Raw genomic sequence first — 10,161 nt, forward strand, 5'->3', positions numbered from 1 at the left:
ATATGATAAAATACATAATAAAGTATATGTAAAATATATATTAAATACAAAATTTATAGATATGTTTCATTTAATAGAAAGAAAGAACAAGTTAAATAAGAAATATACCTGCGGATAGTGACAACCGCCTGCCGTCGTTTTTTGGCTGCGCGTTTCGCGAGCCACCTGCGAATATATTTTTGAAAAACAATCGCTGATTTTCGCATTTCTAAATATTTTCTCCTCATTAATATACCCTTCCATTTGCTTTGGATAATGGCAGCTACTTCGTGCTTCTTTATTTGGAACGCGTCCTCCGTATTGAATAACGTTTTAGGAAATCGGATGAATAATTTTGTACTGTAACAATAACGAATTTAACAAGCGTAAATTATGATTTTTAAGTCGTCGATTATTTCCAAGATTCGATTGATTTGCTTTTGGAAAATATATGACTTATACAGCACACATTGTTGCAGAAAGCTTCCAGAAAGGTTTCAAATGATTTGAAACCTTTCTGGAAGCTTAATTTCTGCAACAATCTGTGCTGTATGGGAAGTTATAATTTACGACGATGCCGCGATGCTTAATGATGATCGCGATCTTACTTTCCCATCCTGTACTCGTCGCGCTCGTAGCCGAGGTGACACACGAGCGTTTGCACGCCTTCCTTGGCCGAGCCGTGGTAATTCGGCCAGGTTTCCGAGCAGAGGCACTTGTAACGCTCCAAGAATTGCTCATACGGTCTTCGATATGCGAAACCGGCGCGTCTCACTCGCAGATTCTCCATCAGGCCCAAATACTTCACTTGATGCAACACGATCTTTTCGTTGAATTGATCTGAAATCGAAAGTTCAATAAATTTCATATTGATAAGTTTTTGATTTTTTTACACCTTTTTTTCGTTTTTATTAGTAGACGAACTTGGTGTACATAGAAATTAAATATTCTTATTTTTATATTTATACATATTTGCTGAATTGAATTATTTTAACGTGTCCTAATTAAGTACACCGCGTTGGGCATTACTGCTTTATTTCAATTTTATCTTACTTAATTTAGATTTACTTACTGGCCATCTTAAAATCATTAGGTTTGATGCAACGAATGTAAGACGGTTCTTTACCCATGAGAATCTCAACCAGATTATTTAAACTATTTTTAAACTGAGTTATGGCTGTTTCCGGGCGCTTCTTACTGGTTAAATCTTTCACATCGAATACACTCTGTAAGCAACAAGAAATTGCAAAAGTTACAAGAAAACGTAGAAAATATTCGAAACCAAACCAAAGTTGCAAGAAAATTCCGCGAAAAGTATACGAGAGAAATTAGAAGAAAGTACTTTCGTTTTAATTTTCGAAATTGAGAACTTTAAAACTGTCATTCTTTAATTAAAAAACAAATTTTTACTTTTTTCTTACGGAAAAATTAAATTTTTACCTTTGTGATGGAATTCGTTGTATGCGACATAATTTCACGTAAATCTCGAAATAGTAAATCATTATTTTTCTCGAGGAATCCGCGTACGTTGTATGTAACGTCACCGGCGTAATGCACCAATCTGAATTCCTGAAATATCAAGCTTATTTTTACATTCTCAATTTTGCACAAATCTCACAAATAATTGTCATATTAATAGCTACGATAAATAATAGAAATTAGTTAGCAGATAATATATTTATATAATAATCGAACAAATTAAAATAAATAAAATAAAATAATTAAAATAATCGAATAATAATTTAGTTCTCTCTCTCCAGTATTTCGAGACATTAATATTCATAATTCAATTTAATATTTAGTATAAAATTCTTACGTCTCGTCCCATAATCTTCTGCGTTTGTATATCAGCCTTTTTATGACTGATGTAGTGAGGATGGTTCTTCAGATTTACGTTCAACTTCTCCAGGAAGCTCATGTCCGTCGGTTCTCCAGGTCGCAAACACTCTTCGTCCATTAATGATATTATTCCTGCCGCATTAACGGTTAATTAATGACAATGTGTAATCGCGAATGTGAATTGGCGGAATTTTTTTAAAAATTAACCTTTATACTTCTCTTCAATCAGGTCACAGATGATCTTATTATTGAAATATTCTATGTTCTCCCAAGTTATCCCTTCGCGCAGATATTCCTCCTGCTCTGACTTTAATGTCAGTTGGATGAATAACTGTTGCAATTTCTCGTTGCAAAAGTTAATGCAGAACTGCTCGAAGCTATATTGAAATAACGAAAGAGATAATTATCGTTAACTGAATATATTGATGTCGCCGTATTTACATTATACTAGTAATAATTAATTTTCGTCAAAAAATTCCACTCTTTGAATAAAAATATTAATTTAAGATATAGAATAGAAAATAAAGAAATATATAAGAAATCCCTAGAGAAAAAATTTCTCATATTTTTTCAGAAATTTTCTAAGAATTTCTCATATTTCAAATTTATGAAAAATTCTGAAAAAATATGTCAAATTTCTCAGATACTTTCAGAAATGGTTGGATGAGGATTTTCGGAATATTTCAGCATCTGTATGTATGAAAATTTTTAATAAATTGCGCGAATAATTTTCTCATATTTATTCAGATTTCTCGAAGATGGTGTTAGTGGGAAAAATCTGAAATATTTCATTATTATTTTATCCGAGTTTTTTTGAAAAATGTTCCAATTCGTATAAAAAATTTAAGAAAATCTTAAAATTCTGAGAAAGTCTTAAAATTTTCATAGAAATTTTAATTAATAATATGAAAAATTCTGAGACATTTTTCCACCAGGGATAATAAAAATGTAAAATAAAATGTAGAAACTTGAAAAAGTACATTTTTCTAAAATTATTATTTATGGTACTGATAATATTTTCATTGTAAAATCTTTAAGCGTAATTGTTATTCGGCCGTTACCTATTTTTCTGAAAGATTTCAAAACCATAAATGTCCAAAATGCCCATGACCATTTTGCGCCGAGGATTGGTCTGGGGCTGGAGAGACTTGTTGAGTCTAGTCACGAGCCAGGTGAATAATCTGTCGTACACGGCCTTCGCCAGCGCGTCTCTCGCATAAATAGCCAATTCCCTATTCAAGGGTGAAACCACCACGTCACCGTGAGCATCTATGGTGCGATGAGTAAACGCCTTTGCCAGTCGCTTCACGTCGCATCCTAGCAGCTATTCAATCACGATTCAAGAAATGTGACATCGAAAAATTTGCAAGTACTGAATTTACAAAAAAAAACGAAATAAATTCGAAACAGAGAAATAATTACGTAATGAAATAATGATGTGAAAAAATATAAAGGGCTTGCGCGTAAAAAAATTTCACTCCTTGAATAAAGATATCAATTTAAGATATACATAGAATGTAAAACAAAGTTATATAAATGAAGAAGTTATACAATATAATATTTTCTTTATTTTGTATAAAATGCTAGTCCAATATTCAAATTTTTAGTTCTAGCTTAGCTTGCCTTCTCAGTAAAGGGAAGCAGTCTATTCTAACTTCATCTGTGTAGATGCAGTTTAACTCTCTTTTACTCTTGTATTTAAGGACCACGTGGTGCACTTCCTCAGAGTCACGAGTCATTCAATAAAGCGTTTGTTGGGACGACACGTGGCTCTGCGCTAGCGCGAGTGATTATTAACTAAAGGATCCTAAGTTCGATCCCTGCTCGGCCTTTATTCCACATTTTCCTCGTTTATGAACAGGCGTTCCTGATTAAGGAGAAGAGCTGGTTCAAAAGCAAATATACCCTTGCTTAAGAGGAGTATTTCCCGGTTAAAGGCGAGAATAAGGTTAAAAGAAAACATCTTGTGCAAAAGAAGGCGTTTTCAAACCCCATTTAGATCTCTTTTTCTCTCTTTAAAGCGTGGTACGTATATTTGGCTCTACATTGAGCCGGAAATCCAGGGGTTGGAAGAAGAAAAAGAAAACTAAAGTACTTTTATTTATTAAACATTAAAGGCTAGATCTGCGAACCCACAAATAGATTTATGGGCGCAGATTTCGCTAAAAGTTAAAGTTTAATTAAAAGAAATAGTCCTGCCGAGCTTTGTAAAACGACCATACTCAGAGATGAGTGAAATGTACGAAGATTCAGCGGCACAGGGAGCAATAAAAAATTGCAGCTCATGGAAAACTTTAAGAGAGATCAGAAACGTAAGTTTACTATTGGTGAAAGAATGGTAGACAGTTATCTCAAGGTCTCAATCTCAAGGCTAATCAGCAATTTCTTTATTCTTGTACCTGGAAACTTTGAAGAAATTAAAAGTCAGCATCATCGGAACTAACTTGCTAAAAAATCTTCTAACGGATCTTGGAATAATCAACAAAATCCATCCAAGATATACAAAGATAATCAATCGGGCATACATCTATTCGATCGCTAGGAGTACAAACAACTGTGAATCACGTTGATGTCAAATACAAAAGTAAAAGATTCGTAGAACTGCAAACCCACAAATCTAACAAAAATTATTGAAAATTATTTCAGAAATAATTACCGTAGCGACGGCATCGACAGACGCGGGTTTCAGAATAGTCGCCACGCCGTCCTCCTCCGAGAAACCCACGTTACCCATGTGCAGCACTGACGCGACTATAGCAAACAGGTCGTTCTGCTCCTGCTGAGACATCTCCATGGTCTTCATGGCCCGGACAACTTCTTTGTATTGATTAGCATCGTCGATGGTATCCACTGTGCCTTTCGTCTAAGAGATCAATTTACGAGTCAACAAAGAGGTTGTAGAAAATAAATTTTAAAGAAGCGAAAAGGTTTCAATTATAAAAATTTAATATGAAAGTCGAATAAGCTTACCCCGTTGCTTAGGTAGAAAAAAGTATCGAGGTTTCTTTTTAAGAACAGTTTTCTCAACGTGTCGTCATCTGCACCCGCTAAAAGTTGATAAAAAATATGAAAATTCCGCTCGCCAACCGATTGATGGATCACTCGAGACTTCTCCAATAAATAATTTAAGATATTTCCACCGACTGGGTCTCCCTGAAAACACGTAAAAGCGTTATCCAATAATGTTAAATCAAATCCTCGAAATGCTTCTGCAAAAACAATCGAATCAAGAGAAATCGATAACATTGCACAATAAGTACAGTAATTACATTAATAACCTGTAAATATATCTCTTTTTCTCTCTCTCGAATTATTGTCATAATTATTTTTGATTATTATTTTTCAGATAATAATATAATTTATTTAATAACTTAATTTTGACGAAATTTTTCTACAATTTCTCTTGATCTCGCTTTTAAAAGAAGCTCGTTACTAAATTGAATTTTCACCTGGAAATTGAACTGAACGTCCATGTACTTGCCAAAGCGAGATGAATTGTCATTGCGATTGGTCTTTGCGTTACCGAAAGCTTCCAGCACGGGATTGCTACCAATCAATTTATCGTTCACCTCTTCCACTTGTTTTTTATGCCCAGTAGCAGCCGCGATAAACTCCAAGATCTTCTTGGACGCCTCTGTTTTTCCGGATCCCGATTCGCCTTAAACGCGAAGAAAAGATGTAAAAATGTAGAAAGATAAACTCGATGATAAAAAGGAGCGAGAGAAGAGAATTATAAACAATTCGAATGTCAATGTAAAACGAATAAAAGCGTGATTTCTTACCCGAAATCAGGATGCATTGATCGCGATTTTCCTTAGACAGGGATTGATAGGCAGTGTCCGCGAGAGCAAAACTGTGAAAATAAGTTTTTAATAAATACCGGCGTTTTATACAAGGCAGCCCGAATTTGTCGCACTTTCTCTTGCAGACATGCTTACATGTGAGGAGGTGCCTCGAAAAAGTTTCTCCCATGATAGTAAAGGATGGTTTCCGTAGTGTAGATGGGCAGTTTCTTGTAAGGATTCACCGACACTAATACCTGGCCGATGTACGTCTACGATATTAAAGATAAAAAATTTCTTTCATTGTGTCACTCTAAATTTTTTTTTATTTATATAGCTGCGTAGACAAGATAGGGATAGTATTAATCACGTGAAGGAGTGTTAAAAATTGATTAAGGATTAAGGATTGATCGAGATTTATGGAATTAGGTAGTGATAAGAGAAAAATATTGGAAAGAGTATAGAATGATGAATTGGATAGTGTAAAAGGAAACGTGTTCAGGGAATTATGGAGAGAGAAAGAGACTACTAGAGTAAGGAAGAATAGGTAGTATTAATGTGTTAAGTAAATATTTAATGTTAAGTAAACCAAGTGTACTTCTTGGCACGTAAGCTGAGAAATTATTATATATTCAGCTGCGTATAAAATAGTCCGCCATCAATTATCATAACTGAGAAATCTACATTTTGATATGATTTTATATGGAAAAGTCACAAAAATGTAAAATAAAAAATTTTTTATACAAAGTTTTGAAATCTCAAGATTTATTTCTCATTAATTACGAACAAAACATATAAAAATAAATTAAAACTACCAAAAGAAAATGTTAAAATATATCCCACTCTTCTGTCTGACAAATTATAGGTATATGAAATAACTGAGAATTTCTTTTTTAATTCGCGCTATTTTTAATTACGCTTTCGACTCACGTAAATGAGATCCTCCTTGAATCGTTTACACAGATTATTGATGAAGGCGGACTCGCTGCGGAAGTCCTCCAGTAGGACGAAGTCCTGAACGCCTACTCGGTCACGCTCGTGCAATCCGCGCTCCATGTTCTCGGGCAATTTCCGATCGTGCTTGAAGACTTCCGGTCTCGCGCCGGGTTTTCTGAAGACACCCCCGGTGTCGACTGTTTCCGCGCTGAAAATATCCAAGAGAATAAGCTACCTCTACACACCTTTCGATACATAACGAGCCTTCGTGTCATTATTCACAATAACTTTATGCGCAACTTTATGCCAAATTAATTTAGTAAGATTAGTCTAATCAGGATTTTTTAAATTTTACAACTTACAATAATAAGACAATAAGAAAAAAATAAAACTGAATTTATACATTGATTCAATTATTTCATAGTCACATTGTATACATTTAAATATATTTATATTATAAATTCATTAAAAAAGATTTAACTCCAATTTACTTGGAAAAGCAGATATCGTTTATCTAACGTCACTTGTCATTGAAATTTACCTTGATCGTATAATCTGTCACTAAAAAATTAACATCATTAATTTAAAAAGACTTGATTTAGCTCCGATAGGTTTCGTTTTCTCTATTTCATCTATTTTGAAGTGACGTTAAAAATTTATTTAATAGGTAGCGTGTAAAGTCGCCGTTCTATTTCGCCTCGCGGCCTTGCAAACGATAAGAATTCAGATTAGATATCGAAGTCCGTAACATTCAATGCTCGTAGACAATAGAAGCGAGCGGCGATAGATCGATCGGCAAATATTTCTATATGCACCGAATGGATAAAATAAAGGGATATAGCGACACGAGAGAAAGTCGAGAGAGCAAAAGTATCGTATGCATAGTCTATCGATAGTGCAAACGAATTTCCAAAGAGTCATAAAATTTCTGTCTGACGCTGCCGTAATTCCGACAAGCTACAAATTGTTAAATTCGACATTTAAATTGAACAGGTTTATCTGGGTTCATTCTATAAGTCGTCCTTCACAGGAAATCAAAATAACTTTGCGATTTGTTTGAAATCTAAGTATGAAGAAATTTCGAACACACACGCACACACATACACGCACTCACCCCATGTTTCCGCGATCCTGTTGACTTGCACCTGCGATATCCAAACGGGGAAAGAAACACGAAATCGACTCGGTTATCTTCGTTTCGGCATTGTTAATCGCGATCGCGGATTCCGACTCCGGTCTAGTCCTCGCTACCTGGTTAGAATAAACGCGAATTCGTCAGATAAGATAAACGCGAATTCGCCGATTCGCGACGTCTGATATTGCCGGATCTAAGCGGAAGAGATTAGATGGTTGCTACAGTCCGATTACAAATCGGCGAAACAAAAATCTATTTCATTGATCAGACTGTCCGTATCGATGGGAGCTTAGATAGAAATTAAAAAATTTATTTCTTAGTAAAGCTATTCTAACAATAAGTAAAGCTCTTATTGTTAAAAAACATTATCGTATTTCTCGAGTGTTGTGTTATTGCTCGAAGAACTTATATGTAATGACGATCACAATGCACTTATCTAGGAGATAACAGAAGTAATATAACGAAATATTCCAGAGGTATGGTACGCTCCTTCGCGATTTTTAATCCTGGAACGGTCCACGTGTCACTTTAATTATCTCCCTGCGTCGATAAAATCCATAATTTACTTCTTTGAAGCAAAAACTTCCAGAAAGCTAATTAAATTTACGCTCGATGAACGAACAAAAACTAGACAAGAGATTTATTCAAGAAACTTTTGTAGGCACTATACGTCTATATCTCGTTCCAATTTCACGGAATACACCTCTACTTTTTCCAACAATGCATCTACACCTTTTCCTTTCAATTCCGTGTAACGCAATTATAGATTTACTTATAACAAATATTTCACATTGTATAAATTTCATATCTATAATCCACTTTTTCCCTCTGATTTCACGCGCAATGAAATAGTATCTTTTACAACGATACGTGAATCGTTCGCGCAATGTGGCAAGGGGCCAGCCGTGAGAAATCGCGAATCACCAGGTAGAAGACAGTCCGTCATCGTATCCGACGATACTTAAACATAAACACACATAAGAAAATTGATATTATACTTCGACGTTTGACTCGATTCACGCGTTATACACGACGATGAAAAGAGAGGCGCGCGTTCACTGCTTCGAGCGATGTCGACCGAAGAGGAACCGGAGAACGGAGGAACCACCTTGCGACTGTTGCTCAAGAATGACCCGGCGATGACCACCACCTTCCCGTCTATTACCCGTCGGCGACGTCGATCCCCTCTCGTTATCCGCACGACTGATAGCGGAACGAAACAACGGCGCCGAACAGCGAAGCGTACCGAGAGGAAAACCTGTGTAAGAATGCGCGGCTACTGTCGGAGCAGCTCGTAGTAAACTCATATTACACGCATTAATGACCGGCATGCTTCATTTCTTGGACGAACAACTTTAATCAAGAATAAAAGAAAGATTTTATATCGAGTTTTACTGTAAATTTTCTCAGCAGCGAGTTTTCAAACTAAAAATTTCCAGGAAGATAATAATGTATCGTCGACTTCATCTTCCGTTTAAATAGCATTCTGTCTGCACCAAAAAAAAAACAGAATACAATGCAATCTTAGAAATATAATTTCCGCAAATGCTTGCTATTAAAAGGTATAACAAATGAATTAAATATTATATTAAATGCCGGGAATGTTAAATTTCTGCTGCGATCAATAATTCTATCGTGTTGATCAAGATGAGTTTTATGAGTGTAATAGAATTTAATGGTTATTAAAATTAAAAGTGCAGAAGAAAGATTATTGCTATTGACGTCACGTATCTAACGCGAATCAAAGATTGTTCGGTTGCGTAAAGTATCAAAATGCAATTGCAGATTAATCGGTGCAAATCCGGCGTTAATCGATAACAGAGCGCTGATAAGCTGCAATAAAGTCCCGCGTATCTAATCTAATCTAATCTCGAATCGTTCTTTCCAGGCATGCACGTATAACGGATTCTTGCAAAAAGTAATAAAAATATTCGTGACTTTTCGCTATCGGTATACCGTTGTGTAAGATCCCGCGATCGCATAACGTTCCCCGCAATTCTTATCGCGATATGGGATTTACGTCGCATTTTTGCATTAATCGTTGCATTAATTTTTTAACCGGATCGATCGCGATTCTCAAAACGAGAAAGTATCCGGGACATGTCAACTGCAATGTCACTTCGCATTTACTAAACTCGTTCAATTATCACTTCTAATTTTTTTTATGATTTATTAAACGAGGCTGTTACGATCGCGTGAATCATTTAATTAATTACTTATTTATACACTAAGAAAAAAATTTTTAGATCCAAAAAAATATTTCTTTGAATAGTCCTAATAACATATTTACTTAATATATTACACATATTTATTTAGAATTAGATATTTTTACTTAATTTAAGTAGAGATATATAATTCTAAATAAATATGTGATTATATTAAGTAAATATGTTATTAGGACTATTCAAAGAAATATTTTCTTGGATCTAAAAAATGTTTTTCTCAGTGTATAGGTACGATCTAAGCACGAAACAAAATTTCAAAAAAAAC

The 10,161-nt window shown here is 34.8% G+C and overlaps 1 protein-coding gene across 1 annotated transcript; it reads right to left on the bottom strand.

Moving 5' to 3' along the window:
• Positions 1-88: 88 nt before the first annotated feature.
• On the bottom strand, positions 89-8,869 carry LOC112451898 (myosin-IB; the record flags this gene model as incomplete). The annotated part of the gene is made up of 15 exons (XM_025011810.1): positions 8,670-8,869; positions 7,651-7,681; positions 6,531-6,744; positions 5,757-5,872; positions 5,601-5,671; positions 5,268-5,476; positions 4,789-4,971; positions 4,475-4,681; positions 2,880-3,142; positions 2,026-2,195; positions 1,796-1,950; positions 1,420-1,548; positions 1,052-1,205; positions 588-819; positions 89-339 (listed from the first exon to the last, which is right to left on the bottom strand). Coding segments are annotated over exons 2-15 (2,359 nt in total), but the record flags the coding sequence as incomplete, so codon positions are not given.
• Between the last annotated feature and the right edge of the window lie 1,292 nt (positions 8,870-10,161).

Source organism: Temnothorax curvispinosus, unplaced genomic scaffold, assembly GCF_003070985.1.
Source record: "Temnothorax curvispinosus isolate PA1 unplaced genomic scaffold, ASM307098v1 QBEX01002750.1, whole genome shotgun sequence".
Lineage (NCBI taxonomy): Eukaryota > Metazoa > Arthropoda > Insecta > Hymenoptera > Formicidae > Temnothorax > Temnothorax curvispinosus.